The sequence below is a fragment of the Oncorhynchus mykiss genome, chromosome 7 (genome assembly GCF_057628025.1).
Source record: "Oncorhynchus mykiss isolate SJ-2025 chromosome 7, ASM5762802v1, whole genome shotgun sequence".
NCBI lineage: Eukaryota > Metazoa > Chordata > Actinopteri > Salmoniformes > Salmonidae > Oncorhynchus > Oncorhynchus mykiss.
In genome coordinates, this window is record NC_143028.1 from 25,398,298 (window position 1) to 25,419,538 (window position 21,241).

At 41.7% G+C, this 21,241-nt stretch overlaps 1 protein-coding gene and 1 long non-coding RNA gene across 3 annotated transcripts in view; both read left to right on the plus strand.

Moving 5' to 3' along the window:
* Positions 1 to 21,241, plus strand: part of LOC149982494 (uncharacterized) — a 493,843-nt gene that overhangs the window by 139,564 nt on the left and 333,038 nt on the right. The gene's annotated exons all lie outside the window — the stretch shown is intronic.
* Positions 1 to 21,241, plus strand: part of LOC110527639 (uncharacterized) — a 32,277-nt gene that overhangs the window by 7,793 nt on the left and 3,243 nt on the right. For both annotated transcript variants that reach the window (XM_021609044.3, XM_090240575.1), the window contains exon 2: positions 15,311 to 16,906. In XM_021609044.3, the coding sequence (XP_021464719.3) occupies positions 15,311 to 16,906 (1,596 nt within the window). The remainder of the gene's footprint in view (positions 1 to 15,310; positions 16,907 to 21,241) is intronic.

Here is a 21,241-nt window from a genome sequence, read left to right on the forward strand (position 1 = left end):
CTCTTTGAAAGACTATTAAACTTGATAAATGAAAAGTAAACTTTTGGTTCCTCAACTGCGTTGCCCACTCCAGTCAGCAGATGGTGATTTTTAGGTTCAGGCGATGCTGCCAGTGTGACATATAATCTAGTGGACGGGACGCTCCAACAACAACAGCTAGTCAGACTCCTTGGTAGCTTTCTAACAAACATAGCTAAAACATTCATGCTCTTTACACTGTTTTGGGGTATATTAGTCGCTGTGTTTTAAACACACTTCTGTCGAATGTACTTGTTGGCCCATTTAATTATATATTTACGTTGTTTGTCAGCTAGTTGGTTTGCTAAGTTAGCTTAGGACTAGGCTAGTCGCTAATGCTAGCTAGCAAACATACCAGACCATGAGTTCACTAAGTTACTCTCCTCCTGTTGAAGAAGAAGAGGTCTACTGGATGGAGAAAGAAGCTCTTCTGAAAGAGGAGGAGGAAGATAAGGCTGTTACAATACAATAACAAGGTGAGGGTGGCCTCCCGGGTGGCGCAGGTGGGTTAAGGGCGCTGTACTGCAGCGCCAGCTGTGCCATCAGAGTCCCTGGGTTCGCGCCCAGGCTCTGTCGTAACCGGCCGCGACCGGGAGGTCCGTGGGGCGACGCACAATTGGCCTAGCGTCGTCCGGGTTAGGGAGGGATTGGTCGGCAGGGATCTCCTTGTCTCATCGCGCACCAGCGACTCCTGTGGCGGGCCGGGCGCAGTGCGCGCTAGACAAGGTTGCCAGGTGCACGGTGTAGCCTCCGACACATTGGTGCGGCTGGCTTCCGGGTTGGATGCGCGCTGTGTTAAGAAGCAGTACGGCTGGTTGGGTTGTGTATCGGAGCCTTCGTCTCTCCCGAGCCCGTACGGGAGTTGTAGCAATGAGACAAGATAGTAGCTACTACAACAATTGGATACCACGAAATTGGGGAGGAAAAAGGGGCTAAAATTTAAAAAAAACAAACAAGTAGAGTCTGTTAAAGTGAAAGAGGAGGATGTTACAGTAAAAGAAGAGGCGGATGCAATTTTTGGAGTGAAAGACGAGGAGGGGGAGATGATGAGGATGTTGGAGATCTGTTTTAACAGTCGTTTAACCAATATGGAGTAAAGGGGTTCTACACTTTAATGTTGTTCTGTAGGAATGGCTGAAGCTACACTATAACGTGTAGAACATCAAGAGTGGACCATCAACAAAATGTTAACAATTGATCACATGCTTCCAATAAAAATGCCTGAAATACTGTAATCCTCAATATCTCCTATTAGCTTAGCCCAAGATGAACTCTTAAAGGAGCAGTTGTTACATCCATTTTGGGACTTATACATTAATGATATGTACCCATCTGTTTCTTGAAGAATTAACTTATAAATGCCTCAGGAGCTTAGATTAACTGTCATACCCCATCAGAACCCCAAATATAAGCTTTTTTTTATTCTAATATTTGTCAGTAAATATAAACAAACACTATATCCTCAAATCATGGTTAAAACTAGAATGTTGATATCATGGAGGGTTGCATTTCTCCAGCCCCATCCCTCAGCTTTTTACCAAAACGGGCCGGGAGTACGCTTTGGTATGTTATTGTTATTGTTTCTACTGCTGATTGCTGCTCCCGTTACTCCTCAAGGTCCAAGGACTGTATGTTTTTCAGAGGTAAAATAGTCAAAAAATCCACCTAAATGTGAATTGATTCTCAATTGCGATACGTTTCTAGAAACATAAATCCCTAAACTTTCATATCACATCAACATAAGTTAACACAATACTTTCATATCACATCAAAATAGGTAACCAGTCGCGATGCCCCAGAAGGTAAAATAAATTATTTTTTTGTCATTTCTCCTTCCTTCAGGCTTCTTTTTCTTCTTTGAACTTTATATGGTGGTGGGCAACAAACTTTAAGGTGCATTACCAGCATCAACTGAACTGGAGTGTGGACCTCAGTTCATCTTTTAATCACCCACGTGGGTATATACCAAGACGGTCGTGAAGAGGGCACAACAAAACCTTTTCCCCCTCAGGAGACTGAAAATATTTGTCTGCTCGGCATCTGACCCTAAGGCGCTACAGAGGGGAGTGCAAACTGCCCAGTACATCACTGGGGCCAAGCTTCCTGCCATCCAGGACCTATATAGTGGGTGGTGTCAGAGGAAAGCCCACAAAATTGTCAGAGACTCCAGTCACACAAGTTATAGACGGTTTTCTCTGCTACCGCACGGCAAGTGGTACCGCAGCACCAAGTCTAGGACCAAAAGCCTCCTCAACAGCTTCTACCCCCAAGCCATAAGACTGCTGAACAATTCATAAAATCCCCCCCCCCCCCCCTTCCTTTTGTGCACTGCTGCTACTCGCTGGTTGTTTGTTACCTATGCATCTTCACTACGCCCCCACCTTCATGTACAGATTACCTCAACTAGCCTGTACCCCCGCACATTGACTCGGTACCGGTGCCCCCTGTATATTTCCTTGTTATTGTTGTTCTCATTGTTACTTTTTATTATTACTTTTTATTTGAGTCTACTTGGTAAACGTTTTCTTCTTCTTGAACTGCACTGCTGGTTAAGGGCTTGTAAGTAAAAGCATTTCACAGTAAAGTCTAAGTTGGTGTCTTGACGGATTTGTAAAAAATGGTTTGTCATAAAACACTAAATATTTATATATTTTTAAATGTTGCTGACACCCCTCCCCAGAGGTGTCTCATTATTGGGATTCATTGCTGATTCCTACCTGTAGCTGACTATGAGGTGTCTAGTGATACAGGTTAAGGGCCCTGTTGGAGGTTGGTAGCGGAGTCGGGGGAAAAAGCAGGGTTGGACACGGCCATGTTATTATCCCTCACACAGTCTCTGTGGTTCAAATGAACCCCATTCCTGGGAATTAGATATGATTACAAATTTCCAGAAGGGTTCCAACTGTCCCATTCCCAGCTAGGTTACAAGGCGCTTTATCGCCAGTACTTATGACTGGTTGATAGGGGAAACCTCCATGCTTATTATAGAAAAAATAATTAGGGGAAAACTTTTTAGTAAACTGAAATAAAATAACAAACCTGTTTGAAAAATGAAATATATTCCAAAGCTAACTTTGACTCCAAAAATAAAATACCCTAAAATAATATTATGTTCCGTTTGAATAAATTATATCTCGACTTTGGGCAAAAATAGAATCGGGTTTTAAATATGTTTTTTGTGGTTTTAAAGCTTCTGAACCTGGGGCTGGTAAATTCTGCCATGGGAGGGCAATGTTTCAAATAGACCTAGCTTGTGTATTACTAGCTACCACCATAAATACTTTCGGAAATTAGGATATTGGAAACTCCTTTCGATTTGTATTAACAGCTAAAAGAAAAGAACATTGGCATGAATTACCCTCTGTGAACAAGAAGCACAACATTACAAATATTTTCAGAGATGTGCGATAATTGACTTGTTCTCTGTAATATCGTATAGCTTTGCAATTGTAACATTATGTACTTTCAAGGAAAATAGGCATGTTTCTCGACTCATAACCTGACTTTAAAAAGGGATTTTGTGAGATTATGATTAGGAACTGCATGTCACAGCATGACAATATGAACGTGATTGGTCCGACTGTCTCTTGTACGGATGGGCGTTATATACTCTGACATTTTCTGGAATAGTTTTATTTGAAAACGTTTTTGTTTACTTGCCTGACTATTGAATTTGGAATGCACTGTACTGTTCATCTCTGAAACCCACTGAGATAATTCCTTTGATACAGCAGTAGCAATACAGGGATATAACATCTACAGAAAAGACAGGAATGCTTATGGGGAAGGTGGTGCTGTATACAGTGCATTTGGAAAGTAGTCAAACCCCTTGACTTTTTCCACATTTTGTTACGTTAAAGCCGTATTCTAAAATTGATTAAATGATTCCCCCCCTTTAATTTAGCTAATTTATTTGGCACACCTGCATTTGGGGAGTTTCTCCCATCCTTCTTTGCAGATCCTTTCTAGCTCTGTCAGGTTGGATGGAGAACATCACTGCACAGCTATTTTCACGTCTCTCCAGAGACGTTAGATCAAGCTCAAGTCCGGGCTCTGGCTGGACCACTCAAGGACCTTCAGAGACTTCCCCCGAAGCCACTCCTGTTGTCTTGGTTGTGTGCTTAAGGATGTTGTCCTGTTGGACGGTGAACATTCGCCCCAGTCTGAGGTCCTGAGTGCTCTGGAGCAGGTCTTTCATCAAGGATGTCTCTGCACTTTGCGGCGTTAATATTTTCCTCGATCCTGACTGGTCTCCCAGTCCCTGCTTCTGAAAAACCTGGTGCCAGGTTTCCTTCAGACGTGACTCTTGGCATTCAGGCCAATGAGTTCAATCTTGGTTTCATCAAGCCAGAGAATCTTGTTTCTCATGCTTTTAGAGTCCTTAAGGTGCCTTTTGTCAAACTCCAAGCATGCTGTCATGTGCCTTTTTATTAAGGAGTGGTTTCCATCTGGCCACTCTACCATAAAGGTCTGATTGGTGGAGTGCTGCAGAGATGATTGTCCTTCTGGAAGGTTCTCCCATCTCCACAGAGGAACTTTGGAGCTCTGTCAGAGTGACCATCAGGTTTCTGGTCACCTCCCTGACCAAGGCCCTTCTCCCCCAATCGCTCAGTTTTGCTGGGTGACCAGCTCCAGGAAGAGTATTCCCTTTAAGAATGATGGAGGCCACAGTGTTCTTAGGGACCTTCAATGCTGCAGAATCTTTTTTGGTACCCTTCCCCAGATCTGTGCCTCGACACAATCCTGTCTCGGAGCTCTAGGGACAGTTCCTTTGACCTCATTGCTTTGTTTTTGCTCTGTCATGCACTGGCAACTGTGGGACCATATATAGACCGGTGTGTGCCTTCCAAATCATATCCAATCAATTGAATTTACCACACGTGAACTCCGAAGAAGTTGTAGATACATCTCAAGGATGATTAATGGAAACAGGGTGCACCTCTAAGAAATTGAGTCTCATAGCAAAGGGTCTGAATACGTATGTAAATAAGGTATTTCTGTTTTTTACCTGTTTTCACTTTTTCATTATTGTGTGTAGATTAATGAGGATTCTATTTGTTTAAATCTATTTTAAAATAAAGCTGTAATGTAACAAAATGTGGAAAAGGGGAAGGGGTCTGAACTTTCTGAATGAACTATTTAAAAATCTTAAAATGTAACCTTTATTTAATTCACAATCACGGCCGGTTGTAAACACAGCCTGGACTCGAACCGGGGTGTCTGTATTGACGCCTCAAGCACTGAGAGGCAGTGTCTTAGACCGCTGCACCACTCAGGAGCCCCAAAATCATGGGGCTGTTTTTCTGCAAAGGGACCAGGACGACTGATCCGTGTTAAGGAAAGACTGAATGGGGCCATGTATCGTGAGATTTTGAGTGAAAACCTCCTTCCATCAGCAAGGGCATTGAAGATGAAACGTGGCTGGGTCTTTCAGCATGACAATGATCCCAAACACACCGCCCGGGCTTCGTAAGAAGCATTTCAAGGTCCTGGAGTGGCCTAGCCTGTCTCCAGATCTCAACCCCATAGAACATCTTTGGAGGGAGTTGAAAGTCTGTGTTGCCCAGCAACAGCCCCAACAGCCCCAGCAACTCCATTTTGAGTGTGAAGTTATCTGACCATTTCTAACTATCTGCGTGCCAGTTAGGATTTTCTTAATTCATAATAGTATCTCAATCATAGAATGTAGATTAAATGAAAATTATACAAATGTAAAAGTAACTTTTATTGCCATTGCCAACTATGTAAAAAATAGCCTACATAAAGCCAACAAATAAAAATATTGCAGCCTGCAGGTAGAAAATATCATATAAATCACATTTGCTGCACATGGCCTGTCTACAACGAACTGGAAACATTTTATCAACTATCAACTGGGTCGGCCCAAAACTGGAGATAGCAAGCTTGTATAAAATATTCTGGGCCCTCAGAGTATCCCGCACCAGTGTGTTTGGGACAGACACAGCTGTCGGCTATTTGTGCAAAGAATAAGAAGCAATCAGGTATTTTATGACATTTCCACTGGATCAGAGCGTTAAATTTTTCCCTTTTATGCTGAGTGCTTATCGAAAGGGCAAGAGCTGGAATTATTTTACAAAAATACTTTGAGGAACTATTGTCATTTGCAATTGATTTTGATGAGACTTTGTTTACTTGCTGTTTGAGGTGAATATTTTTTTTTTTTTGAGAAGCTCCACAACTCAGTGGTGGTGCGTTAAGACAATCAGAAATACTATCAGACATCCCCAAATGGGCACATTTATAAGCCTAAATTTGCATGCAGGCCAGGTAGACTAATCCTACTTCTATATGCGTAATCAGGTGTGCGTCCTTTCTCAACATTGGCAGGAGTGTTTCAAACGAAAGTCAATGAATAAATTGACAAAACTGACGCATCTTGCTGGGTCAGGTCTTGGTGGTCTGCCAGGGGCCGTTTCATTTAGTATCCGTTTGGGTCGGCATGGGGATGACTTTATGACTGTTGGATTCGGGCTAAACTTTGAACATTGAGATATTAAAGACATGATATATCAGATGCAGAGTATATAAAGGAGTGAGATCTGTAGAAAGACAGAGTGGCTGTGGAATGTGCTGGGTGGACTGGAGGAGATCACAGGATTGCTATAGGGAAAGCGGATGGACATCTGTGGATTAGGCGAAGGAGGGGTTGAGTTTAGGAGGTCAGGTCAGATCCCTTGAAGGACGTAATAAGGGTTTAGTATCCTGTTACCCTCTTCCTGTCTAACCAGAAAATGTAAGGATTGGAGAGAAGGAGGAGTGTCCAAAGTGGGGTATATACAGTGCCTTGCGAAAGTATTCGGCCCCCTTGAACTTTGCGACCTTTTGCCACATTTCAGGCTTCAAACATAAAGATATAAAACTGTATTTTTTTGTGAAGAATCAACAACAAGTGGGACGTGGAACGACATTTATTGGATATTTCAAACTTTTTTAACAAATCAAAAACTGAAAAATTGGGCGTGCAAAATTATTCAGCCCCCTTAAGTTAATACTTTGTAGCGCCACCTTTTGCTGCGATTACAGCTGTAAGTCGCTTGGGGTATGTCTCTATAAGTTTTGCACATCGAGAGACTGACATTTTTTCCCATTCCTCCTTGCAAAACAGCTCGAGCTCAGTGAGGTTGGATGGAGAGCATTTGTGAACAGCAGTTTTCAGTTCTTGCCACAGATTCTCGATTGGATTCAGGTCTGGACTTTGACTTGGCCATTCTAACACCTGGATATGTTTATTTTTGAGCCATTCCGTTGTAGATTTTGCTTTATGTTTTGGGTCATTGTCTTGTTGGAAGACAAATCTCCGTCCCAGTCTCAGGTCTTTTGCAGACTCCATCAGGTTTTCTTCCAGAATGGTCCTGTATTTGGCTCCATCCATCTTCCCATCAATTTTAACCATCTTCCCTGTCCCTGCTGAAGAAAAGCAGGCCCAAACTATGATGCTGCCACCACCATGTTTGACAGTGGGGATGGTGTGTTCAGCTGTGTTGCTTTTACGCCAAACATAACGTTTTGCATTGTTGCCAAAAAGTTCAATTTTGGTTTCATCTGACCAGAGCACCTTCTTCCATGTTTGGTGTGTCTCCCAGGTGGCTTGTGGCAAACTTTAAACGACACTTTTTATGGATATCTTTAAGAAATGGCTTTCTTCTTGCCACTCTTCCATAAAGGCCAGATTTGTGCAATATACGACTGATTGTTGTCCTATGGACAGAGTCTCCCACCTCAGCTGTAGATCTCTGCAGTTCATCCAGAGTGATTATGGGCCTCTTGGCTGCATCTCTGATCAGTCTTCTCCTTGTATGAGCTGAAAGTTTAGAGGGACGGCCAGGTCTTGGTAGATTTGCAGTGGTCTGATACTCCTTCCATTTCAATATTATCGCTTGCACAGTGCTCCTTGGGATGTTTAAAGCTTGGGAAATATTTTTGTATCCAAATCCGGCTTTAAACTTCTTCACAACAGTATCTCGGACCTGCCTGGTGTGTTCCTTGTTCTTCATGATGCTCTCTGCGCTTTTAACGGACCTCTGAGACTATCACAGTGCAGGTGCATTTATACGGAGACTTGATTACACACAGGTGGATTGTATTTATCATCATTAGTCATTTAGGTCAACATTGGATCATTCAGAGATCCTCACTGAACTTCTGGAGAGAGTTTGCTGCACTGAAAGTAAAGGGGCTGAATAATTTTGCACGCCCAATTTTTCAGTTTTTGATTTGTTAAAAAAGTTTGAAATATCCAATAAATGTCGTTCCACTTCATGATTGTGTCCCACTTGTTGTTGATTCTTCACAAAAAAATACAGTTTTATATCTTTATGTTTGAAGCCTGAAATGTGGCAAAAGGTTGCAAAGTTCAAGGGGGCCGAATACTTTCGCAAGGCACCGTATACTTGTGATGGTGAGAACATGTTTTTGTCTGACTTACAGCTGTAACGACCCTTTGGGAATAATTAAACTTGATTAAGCTTCTCTAGTGTCCGTGAGTTATTTTCTCTGAAAAATTAGAACCTAACACTATAATTAGTGTTCCTTGAAGGAGGGAAACGAGGTACAACACCTGTTTGGCCCCACCCCTTCCTGGGTCGGTGAAGAGTGGTATTATATTTAAGTAATAAATCCGAGCCTCATCGTTCATCACCTGTAGAAGGCAGGGATTCCAGCGAGGCTTGAATTTAATAGTATGTTGTACCTAGTTTCCCTCCTTCAGGGAACAGTAGTTATAGTCCTAACGTTACTCTTGTCATATGATGAACTTCAACTTAAATAGGAGATCTTGCTGTCGGACAGTTTTTTTGTATTCTGAAATGCACTCGAAATATGTATCATTTAGTGGCTCCTTATGTTACGCTGGGGAAACAGTTTTCGTGGGCACAGAAATACAAAATAATTTCAGAGTTTGTAATCCAAGATGGCGAAGCAGTAAGACGTGTTTGTTGTAAATGTTATGTTTTTTCGTCTTTTTTTGTATATATTGCAATATTTCAATCTCTTTTTCCATCTTTAAATTAAATATACCTTCCGGCAACCCGCCTCACCCAATATGATACGGATCTGCTATTTTTTAGACCTTATAGCTAGAACCTCCATCGGAAGTTAGCCATCAGAAGCTAACCAGCTGATTAGCTACTTGCTATTTAGTCATTGTTAGCCACTGCTAGCAGCCTTTAAATTTTTAGCTAAGAGACCAGCTGTTTTTAGCCTTTATAATACCTGCCAGTCTGCACAGCGCGATATCAACCCTGAGCATATCGGACTGTTTTTCTCCACTACATCACCGTATTCCTGCCGTAAGCGCTGGACCATTACACCGGATAATCGCAGCTAGCTAGCTGCTACCGAGTGGCCCAGCCCCGAAGCTAGCCTTGAGCCAGGCCCATCTCCCGGCCTGCTCAGTGGACCCTATGATCACTCGGCTACACAGCTGATGCCTCCCAGACTCTTCACTAAGACGACTAGAAGCCACTACATCACCGGATTCCTGCCGTAAGCTCTGGACCTTTGCACCGGATTGGCTATAGTGGCTAACGCCCTTGTCCCGAAGCTAACACCAATTAGCCTCGAGCCAGGTGCGTCTCCCGGCTAGCAAACAAATTCACTCCAGCTACAATACCTCTTTTGCCAATTGGCCTGGACCCTTTGTCGACACGGAGCCCCGCCTATCCATCACGACTGGTCTACCTACACATTTCCGTCCGATGTGCCCTCAACCGGCCTTTGCCAGATGTCGGTTACGCCCTTGTCCCGAAGCTAGCACCAGGTGCATCTCCCAGCCAGCGTAGTAAAGACTACCATATCGGCTTCCCTGGTTCACATATTGCTGTTCACTGGACCCTATGATCACTTGGCTACATAGCTGATGCTTGCTGGACTGTTATTAATCACAGTACTCCATTTTGTTTATTTTGTTTAACTGTCGGCCTCAGCCTTGATTTCAGGCCCTGTGTGTAGTTAACTGACCCTCTCTGCCCATTCATCGCCATTTTACCTGTTGTTGTTGTCTTACCCGTTGTTGTCTAAGCTAGCTCTCCCAATCAACACCTGTGATTGCTTTATGCCTTCCTTTATGTCTCTCTAATTTCAATATGCCTTGTATACTGTTGTTTAGGGTAGTTATCATTGTTTTATTTTACTGCAGAGCCCCTAGTCCCACTCAACATGCCTCAGAGAACTCTTTTGTCCCACCTCCCACATATGCGGTGACCTCTGGTGGTTAATTTCTTTACTATCAAATGAGGAGAGACAAACTTCACACAAGTCTGAGTTATACTTAAACTAAATCTTTAATAATAAGAGCTTTGCAATAGCAAATACTTATCAACAATTCACTATTTATTAACAAAAGTACAAAGATCTTTTATAGCCCAGATACACCGCTTTCAACCTACATGACGAACAGATACATAGAATGGTCACAAGGTTAAGATTTGTGTAAAAGATATCTATAATACATAGCAGACAGCATCTGCTGTGTGAACAGTTTTCATTGTATAGACCAGTGTCTGGCCCTCCTACTCCAAACTGGAACCGTCTCTTCCTGGTACGGTATAGAACAGAACCATTAACTCATGTTCTCTGGAATGCTCTTTAGGTTTTATCACCCAAAGACATTGTAAATCTCCTCTGTCAGTGTTATCTCATAGAAGCCCTTCCTCAGTAGAACACACACACCATATAATACTCTATTCTGTCAAATAAAACCACCATTATAATGCAATACAAGTATTATAACATAAATTGCAATTTCCCTGACACCTCACCTACCATAACCGGTGCCTCCAGAGATGCAACCTCTCTTATCGTCACTCAATACCTAGGTTTACCTCCACTGTATCTGTACACTACCATACCCCTGTCTGTACGTTATGCGTTGAATCTATCCTACCACGCCCAGAAATCTGCTCCTTTTATTCTCTGTTCACAACCCACTAGATGACCAGTTCTGATAGCCTTTAGCCGTACCCTCATCCTACTCCTCTGTTCCTCGGGTGATGTAGAGGTTTACCCAGGCCCTGTGTGTCCCCAGGCGCTCTCATTTGTTGACTTCTGTAACCGTAAAAGCCTTGGTTTCATGCATGTTAACATCAGAAGCCTCCTCCCTAAGTTTGTTTTACTCACTGCTTTAGCACACTCCGCCAACCTTGATGTCCTTGCCGCGTCTGAATCCTGGCTTTGGAAGGCCACAAAAAAATTCCCATCCCCATCTACAACATTTTCCAACAAGATAGAACTGCCAAAGGGGGAGGAGTTGCAATCTACTGCAGAGATGGCCTGCAAAGTTCTATCCTACTTTCTAGGTCTAAGCCCAAACAGTTCGAGCTTCTAATTTTATAAATGAATCTCTCCAGAAATAAGTCTCTCACTGTTGCCACCTGTTACAGACCCCCCTCAGTTCCCAGCTGTGCCCTGGACACCATATGTGAATTGATTGCCCCCCATAGATCTTCAGAGTTCGTTCTGTTAGGTGACCTAAAATGGGATGCCTGGTTGTTCTTTAAAAGTAATTTCCTCACCACCTTAAATAAGCATGTCCCTTTCAAAAAAATTTAAAACTTAGAACAGATACAGCCCTTGGTTCACTCCAGACCTGACTGCCCTCGACCAGCACAAAAACATCCTGTTGCGTACTGCAATATGCAACTTTTCAGAGAAGTCAGGAACTAATACACACAGTCAGTTAGGAAAGCAAAAGCTAGCTTTTTTAAACAGAAAAATGCATCCTGTAGCTCGAACTCCAAAAAGTTTTGGGACACTGTAAAGCCCATGGAGAATAAGAGCACTTCATCCCAGCTGCCCACTGCACTGAGGCTAGGAAACACTGTCACCACCGATAAATCCACGATAATCGAGAATTTCAGTAAGCATTTCTCTACGGCTGGCCATGCTTTCCTCCTGGCTACCCCAACCCCGGCCAACAGCTCCCCACCCCCCGCAGCTACTTGGCCAAACCTCCCCAGCTTCTCCTTCACCCAAATCCAGATAGCTGATGTTCTGAAAGAGTTGCAAAACCTGGATTCTTATCGGCAGACTCAACAGGCTTGGTTTCTCAAATGACTGACTCGCCTGGTTCACAACTTCTCAGATTGAGTTCAGTCTGTCAAGTCTGTCAAGCCTGTTGTCCGGACCTCTGGCAGTCTCTATGGTGGTAGCACAGGGTTCGATTCTCGGGCCGACTCTTTTCTCTGTATATGCCAACGATGTTGCTCTTGCTGTGGGTGATTCCTTGAGCCACCTTTATGCAGACGACCCCATTCTGTATATACAGTGCCTTGCGAAAGTATTCAGCCCCCTTGAACTTTGTGAACTTTTGCCACATTTCAGGCTTCAAACATAAAGATATAAAACTGTATTTTTTTGTGAAGAATCAACAACAAGTAGGACACAATCATGAAGTGGAACGACATTTATTGGATATTTCAAACTTTTTTAACAAATCAAAACTGAAAAATTGGGCGTGCAAAATTATTCAGCCCCCTTAAGTTAATACTTTGTAGCGCCACCTTTTGCTGCGATTACAGCTGTAAGTCGCTTGGGGTATGTCTCTATCAGTTTTGCACATCGAGAGACTGACATTTTTTCCCATTCCTCCTTGCAAAACAGCTCGAGCTCAGTGAGGTTGGATGGAGAGCATTTGTGAACTGCAGTTTTCAGTTCTTTCCACAGATTCTCGATTGGATTCAGGTCTGGACTTTGACTTGGCCATTCTAACACCTGGATATGTTTATTTTTGAACCATTCCGTTGTAGATTTTGCTTTAACAAACCTCCAAACGAGCTTCAATGCCATACAACACTCCTTCCGTGGCCTCCAACTGCTCTTAAATGCGAGTAAAACTAAATGTATGCTCTTCAACCGATCGCTGTCCGTACCCGCCCGTCAGCATCACTAATCTGGACGGTTCTGACTTAGAATATGTGGACAACTATAAATACCTAGGTGTCTGGCTAGACTGTAAACTCTCCTTCCAGACTAATATTAAGCATTTCCAAACCAAAATGTAATCTAGAATCGGCTTCTTATTTCGCAGCAAAGCCTCCTTCACTCACGCTGCCAAACATACCCTCGTAAAACTGACTATCCTACCGATCCTTGACTTCGGCGATTTCATTTTCAAAATAGCCTCCAACACTCTACTCAGTAAACTGGATGCAGTCTATCACAGTGCCATCCGTTTTTTCACCAAAGCCCCATATATCGCTGCTCTCGTCGGCTGGCACTCACTACATATTCGTCGCCAAACCAACTGGCTCCAGGTCATCTGTAAGTCTTTGCTAGGCTGCCTTAACTCAGCTCACTGGTCACCATAGCAACACCCACCCATAGCACGTGCTCCAGGAAGTATATCTCACTGGTCATCCCCAAAGCCAACACCTGCTTTGGCCACCTTTCCTTCCAGTTCTCTGCTGCCAATGACTGGAACGAAGTTCAAAAATCGATGAAGTTGGAGACTTATATCTCCCTCACTAACTTTAAGAATCAACTATCTGAGCAGCTTACTGATCGCTGCAGCTGTACACAGCCCATCTGTAAATAGCCCATCCAACTGCCTACCTCATTCCCATGTTTTTATTGACTTATTTTTGCTCTTTTGCACACCAGTATTTCTACTTGCACAACATAATCTGCAAATCTATCACTCCAGTGTTAATGCTAAATTGTAATTACTTTGCTACTATGGCTGATTTATTGCCTTACGTCTGTACTCCATTTGCAAACACTGTATATAGATTTTTCTATTGTGTTATTGACTGTACTTTTGTTTATCCCACGTGTAACTCTGTTGTTTTTTTCGCACTGCTTTGCTTTATCTTGGCCAGGTCGCAGATGTAAATGAGAACTTGTTCTCAACTGGCCTACCTGGTTAAATAAAGGTTAAATAAAAAAATGTATGAATTGTTCATGACGTCCTCCAGTGAGTTTTTTGGGGTACTTTTCCTGTTGAAAAGTAATATATAAATACAGTAAAGTATAAACACACTAAAGGGAAACAAATAAATGTTTTGAGCAAAATAGTTATTTTTTTTTTTTTAGAGAGAACTGCAAACTACAACGTATGAGTGATGCCCATAGTAAGGCATTCAAGGAGTTGGCTTGATGGGAAGTCGTGATGTCATCCAATAGGCGACTGATCTTCATGTGAATATTCATTATTCTTTTTTTAAATCCTTCCTGTTCTGTCAAGTTGGTTGTTGATCATTGCTAGGAAGCAATTTTCAAGTCTTTCCATAGATTTTAAAGACAATTTAAGTCAAAACTGTAACCAGGCCACTCTGGAACATTCAATGTCATCTTGGGAAGCTCCTCCAGTGTAGATTTGGCCTTGTGGTTTAGGTTATTGTCCTGTTAGTACAGTTTTTTGTATTCAGATCTCTGAAATGCACTCTACCTACGTAACATTTAGTTTCCTTATATTACGCTGGGAAAACAGTTTTCATAGGCACAGAAATACTAAATCATTTGAGTTTGCAAAATCCAATGGTTCTAACCGAGTCACCTTAACTTTATTGACAACACCCAAATGGATACGGTCATTAATGCGGTTCTTCAATAATTACACATAATTCTTAATACTGTAGCTGTTTTGTTAGTCACATGTTCAAGTATCATCAACTTATCCAGGAAATCATTTTCTGAATGACAATCACATGACAAACATCATGACATGCAACCAAGCTGCTTCTTCATTCAAAACTCTGGTTTAAGTACAAGCGGCTAATTTGAGATGATGACACAAACATTATATTAAGCAGGACATTCAAACGAGCCTTACAATTATAATAAAAAGTACTGTGAAATGCACTCATAAGCAACCTGGAAATGGAGGTTCCTCCCCTGAGTTTTCCCATATTCACATTCAGAATACATTGTGAAAAACTAAAATCTTTGCTCACCATTTTTGCTCCTGGCAGATATACTACATCCATAACTATCGGTTTCCTCATTAGCAGGGAGGAGTTTCTACAACCAAATTGAATGTGCATTGCCCTCGGAAGGGGCCTATATTGGAGACCAAAAGTCGTCTGGCACACTGCTTAGAGTTTCAACAACATGAGTAACTTCTTTCTAGTCTACAATCTTAATGTTACTACTAATGTGAAAAGACAAAATATGACTGTTCTTGCTCATTTTAAGACAAATGTCAAATAATCATTACATTCATTACAGACGTCAATTGTTGTACAACATCATGACTCCGCTGTTGGCATCACTTTTTACAATGGATTTCCACTGTTGTGGGCCTTTAACCATCTGTCTGACTTTGTTGTTCACACAGGAGAGAGACATGACTACCGTGGGTCCTCTGGGGAGCCTCAACAACCTCATGATGCTGACAAGGCAGAGAAGAGTCTCTCCACATTTGAACACCTCAAGAAACACCAGCAGATATCCACAGGGAAGATACCTCACTGCCTTTCTGACTGTGGGAAGAGATTCACCTCAGCAGGCATTAAAATTCATCAGAGAATCCACACAGTAGAGAAATCGTATAACTGTACTCAATGTGGGAAGAGTTTTACTCATTCATCCAGCCTGATATCACACCAGAGAACACACACAGGAGAGAAACCTTATAGCTGTACTCAATGTGGGAAGAGTTTTACTCATTCATCCAGCCTGATATCACACCAGAGAACACACACAGGAGAGAAACCTTATAGCTGTATTCAATGTGGGAAGAGTTTTACTCATTCATCCAGCCTGATATCACACCAGAGAACACACACAGGAGAGAAACCATATAGCTGTACTCAATGTGGGAAGAGTTTTACTCATTCAACCAGCCTGATATCACACCAGAGAACACACACAGGAGAGAAACCTTATAGCTGTGGTCAATGTGGGATGAGTTTTACTCAGCAAAGCAGCCTGATATCACACCAGAGAACACACACAGGAGAGAAACCATATAGCTGTGATGAATGTGGGAAGAGTTTTGATACATCTAGCCATCTTACTGTACACCAAAGATCACACACAGGAGAGAAACCGTATAGCTGTACTCAATGTGGGAAGAGTTTTTTTACATCTAGCCATCTGAAGATACACCAGAGAATACACACAGGAGAGAAACCTTATAGCTGTACTCAATGTGGGAAGAGTTTTTTAACATCTAGCCAGCTGAAGATACACCAGAGAACACACACAGGAGAGAAACCGTATAGCTGTGGTCAATGTGGCAAGAGTTTTACTCAGCTAAGCAACCTGATATCACACCAGAGAACACACACAGGAGAGAAACCGTATAGCTGTGATGAATGTGGGAATAGTTTTACAAAGTTGTGTAATCTGACTCTTCACCAGAGAACACACACAGGAGAGAAACCTTATAGCTGTTCTCAATGTGGGAAGAGTTTTTTTACATCTAGCCATCTGAATATACACCAGAGAACACACACAGGAGAGAGACCTTATAGCTGTGATCCATGTGGGAAGAGTTTTACGCAGCTAAGCAGCCTGATTTCACACCAGAGAATACACACAGGAGAGAAACCTTATAGCTGCACTCAATGTGTGAAGAGTTTTACTCACCTAAGCAGCCTGATATCACACCAGAGAACACACACAGGAGAGAAACCGTATAGTTGTGATCGATGTGGGAAGAGTTTTACTCAGCTAAGCAGCCTGATATCACACCAGAGAATACACACAGGAGAGAAACCTTATAGCTGTACTCAATGTGGGAAGAGTTTTACTCACATAAGCACCCTGATATCACACCAGAGAACACACACAGGAGATAAACCATATAGCTGTAATGAATGTGGGAAGAGTTTTGTTCAATCTGGCAATCTGACAGTACACCAGAGAACACACACAGGAGAGAAATTGTACAGCTGTAATCAATGTGGGAAGAGTTTTGTTCAATCTGGCAATCTGACAGTACACCAGATAACACACACAGGAAAGAAATCTTGAGATAATCTGATAAAACTCTGGTCAAGTTTTATCTGATCAAGTAATAGAAAATACATACATGGAGTGGTTTCATGATATCAAGTAATTAATGTCACACTTCACTTTGTAGTATGAGTATTTTGATATTGTCAAAGCCTAATGTAGAAGCCTAATCATATGCCCCCTTATCATTTGATTTCAACATGATATGGATATTAGCCTCAGGGAGAAAATCCAGGCTCTGAATTGGAAGAGTACTATTATGATTTAACAAAAAATGTACTAACAAAAAAATAGTTGTTACACTTGAATAAAAATGCAACACTTCAAAATGTAGCGAGCTGTTTTCTACAAATTGTCCTCTAACCAGTGATGTACAGATTACTCCCAGATTCCGTGTGTTTTTTGAGCTGTTAGTTTTAACAGGATGTCCCTCCCTCTCTCGCACGATATGAGTGATGACAAGTAAGTGTTGCGTTTCTCTTAGTGTTGGGGACCCATAAACTCAAAATGTAGCTGACTGTCTTCTGCAGGTTGTCTTCTAACCAGTGAGCTAAAAGATATCTCCCATTTCCATGTGTTTTTTTAGTTTCAACAGCAAGTACAACCTAATTTCCCCCCTAATCGATATCAGTGATTTATTGCTGCTTGTGTCCATGGTGAGGACAACTTGGTTTCTGATTGTCTCAAGGTTGGGCAGTCAAAAATATTTGTGTTTAGCCAGTGCGTTCCATGGATGACAAATTATTTTGAATTTCCATATTAGAGATGAGTTTTGTTTGGGCTCGTTCCAAGGGGACGAGAGTTCAAGAAGCAAGTGAGTTTTAGGAAGGGAAAAATACACTTTTTGTTGTTTGTAATTGTTGACTGCCAGTAGACACCATGTTTATATTGGTGAAGGTGAAGCATTGTAGTTGATTATAATGTGAAATGGAAGTTGTTTTCTGTTGGTGGTGCGCATTCTCTTACTTAATGTGTTACAGTCTTTGGTTTTTCCATTTATGTTTTGATGTTGGACTTTAGCGGGTATAGCTCGTTAGCACATAGTCAGTATGTGTTACACCTGTGCTGGCTTGTCCATCTCGTTAGTGGGAAGGTGTTTCACCTGAGCTGGTCCAGGTTCTATTTAAGAGTGTCTGGCCCAGTGCTCCAGTTATCTTGATAGATGTTGAATGTCAACACATTCCTGTCTGTAAGTTTGGTGTGAGTTATTGTTTCCCTCTTCTTGGGCAGATTTAGTGGGTCTCATGGTGTGTATTTTATGTCCCAGTTGTTGTTACTAGTCAACTTTCAGTGAACACTGAGAGCAAAACTGCAACATTATGTTATAATGCTTTTATTGGATCAAATAGTAGTTTTATGCAACATAATAGTGTTCTTATAACTATTGCGTCTGTGTATTCTACTGAGGATGGTCCTCTGGGGGATAACACTGACAGGGGCTTTACAATGTAATGGGTGATAAAACCTAAAGTGACCGCATTCCAGAGCATGAGTTAATGTTTCTGTTCTATATGGTACCAGGGCGAGATGACCACAGGGCCAGACCCTGGTCTCTACACGAAGAGTACTGTTTTTACAGCAGATACTGTCTCCTGTGAATTATAAGTATCTTTCATACAAATCTTAACCTTGTGACCCGTTCTATACGTCTATTGTTGGTCATGTAGGTTGAAAGGGGTGTATCTTGGCTATAAAAGACCTTTGTACTTTTGTCTCGTGGCTCTCGACAAATAATCTGGGGGTGATTTGTCGACCAGCCATCATTATCATAGAGCACTCAATTGATTCACTTTATATGTGTGCGTTGTATTGACCAGGAGACCCTTATTAATAAGTGAATAAAGTTTTAGTTTAAGAATAACAATGACTTGTGTGATAAGTTTGCCTCATTTGATATTAAATAAATGAACCACATTTGGGGATGTGAATCTTCACTTGGTGACGCTCCTGACGACCTGGGTAAATGGTACACGGGAGATCCTTCAAACTTGGAATCTCAGGAGACCACACTTCGGGAACGGAGCAGATGGACCCACCTCATAGGCTCCGAGTGTATTCCTGTGTGAAGAGGGCCGAGCCAGCTATCTGTGTGAACTGGATGAAAACTAGAATCTGTGTTTACTAGTTAAGACCATGTTTGATATAGAGTAAGGTGCACCTGTAATTATTTTAAACCTGTAATTGTTGAAAACCTGTACCTGTTTTAAACCTGAATTCCATTTTAGAAGTATTGAAAGATGTAAATCTATGACTTACATTATCCTAGGAACTAACCATGACATAGAAATGTGAAAATATGTAAGTTAAAATATTGTTGAAAAACAATTGATTAGGTATGTTTGGGAATAGCATTGTGGGACTGCAATATGTGCGTGATTGAGAGATCTATAGTTCCACACAGATCTATAGTTTATTTTTTGTTCTGCTGGGAGTATGTTTGGAAAGCTGCTTCGTAGCTATGAAGAGTCCTTGAAAAAGCAAATGGAATGGTTGTTGTGAGTACCTGAGAATTTCTTATGTTTTATATGCGTTCTGTGAATATATGAAAATATGATAACTTGAATGTGTGTATAATCGATTTCTAGATATTTGATAAAGTAATACTGGGAATATAATTAGATGCAATTTAAACAACACATGTAGACGAACGTAGGTTTTGAGGTGGTATCTTTAATGGATAATTTGATAAAGGTTAGGTTTAAGCATTATTAAACAGTCTACAAAGTCTGGGCAATTGTCTCAGAAACTGATGGGAGTGTGTCCACTTTAGGGCAAGTTACACTAAGGATGAAACTATAAAACACTTGTTGGATTTTCTCTGTCCGGGTACTACATTTGAAATAAACTGCCCTTAAGGCCTATAATAGCTACGCTATTGTAGCAACCGTAACCCAAAACCCAGCGACCTCGTCAGGAAGTTCAGACATCTTGGCGTACCCGTTATAAGGTGTTGGCTTGACAGTCACTGGATCCAGGTTTGAGTTCAGCTTAGGGCTACCCCCTGAATTCACTACACTATGAATAAAAAGACTGGTCAAAATTATTGTTTTAAACTGATTTGGGGGCTATATAGTATATTCTATAGTTGTCAGTGAATATTTTCTGTGGGGTTCAAATTATTAGAGCTGTTGATAAGTCATGTATAATATTCAGCCATTTTTTCCCCCATGCCATTACATTAAAGGCGAAACATACAGTGGGGCAAAAAAAGTATTTAGTCAGCCACCAATTGTGCACGTTCTCCCACTTAAAAAGATGAGAGAGGCCTGTAATTTTCATCATAGGTACACTTCAACTATGACAGACAAAAAAAAATGATTTGCAAATTATGGTGGTAAATAAGTATTTGGTCAATAACAAAAGTTTATCTCAATACTTTGTTATATTCCCTTTGTTGGCAATGACAGAGGTCAAACGTTTTCTGTAAGTCTTCACAAGGTTTTCACACACTGTTGCTGGTATTTTGGCCCATTCCTCCATGCAGATCTCCTCTAGAGCAGTGATGTTTTGGGGCTGTTGCTGGGCAACACGGACTTTCAACTCCCTCCAAAGATTTTCTATGGGGTTGAGATCTGGAGACTGGCTAGGCCACTCCAGGACCTTGAAATGTTTCTTACGAAGCCACTCCTTCGTTGCCCGGGCGGTGTGTTTGGGATCATTGTCATGCTGAAAGACCCAGCCACGTTTCAACTTCAATGCCCTTGCTGATGGAAGGAGGTTTTCACTCAAAATCTCACGATACATGGCCCCATTCATTCTTTCCTTTAAACGGATCAGTCATCCTGGTCCCTTTGCAGAAAAACACCCCCAAAGCATGATGTTTCCACCCCCATGTTTCACAGTAGGTATGGGGTTCTTTGGATGCAACTCAGCATTCTTTGTCCTCCAAACACGAGTTGAGTTTTTACCAAAAAGTTATATTTTGGTTTCATCTGACCATATGACATTTTATTTATTTTACCTTTATTTAACTAGGCAAGTCAGTTAAGAACAAATTCTTATTTACAATGACTGCCTACCCCGGATGACGCTGGGCCAATTGTGTGCTGCCCTATGGTACTCCCACTCACGGACGGTTGTGATACAGCCTGGATTCGAACCAGGGTGTCTGTAGTGATGCCTCAAGCACTGAGATGCAGTGTCTTAGACCGCTGCGCCACTCGGGAGCCCCAAATCATGTTCTAGTGCTGTCCCCAACTAAAATATATCTAGGTCTTTCTACCAATCGCCCCATGTATGTTAATAAAATCAACTATATGTACTTGTCTGGCGCTTTAAGCACTCTGTTTTATTAAATAATTACATA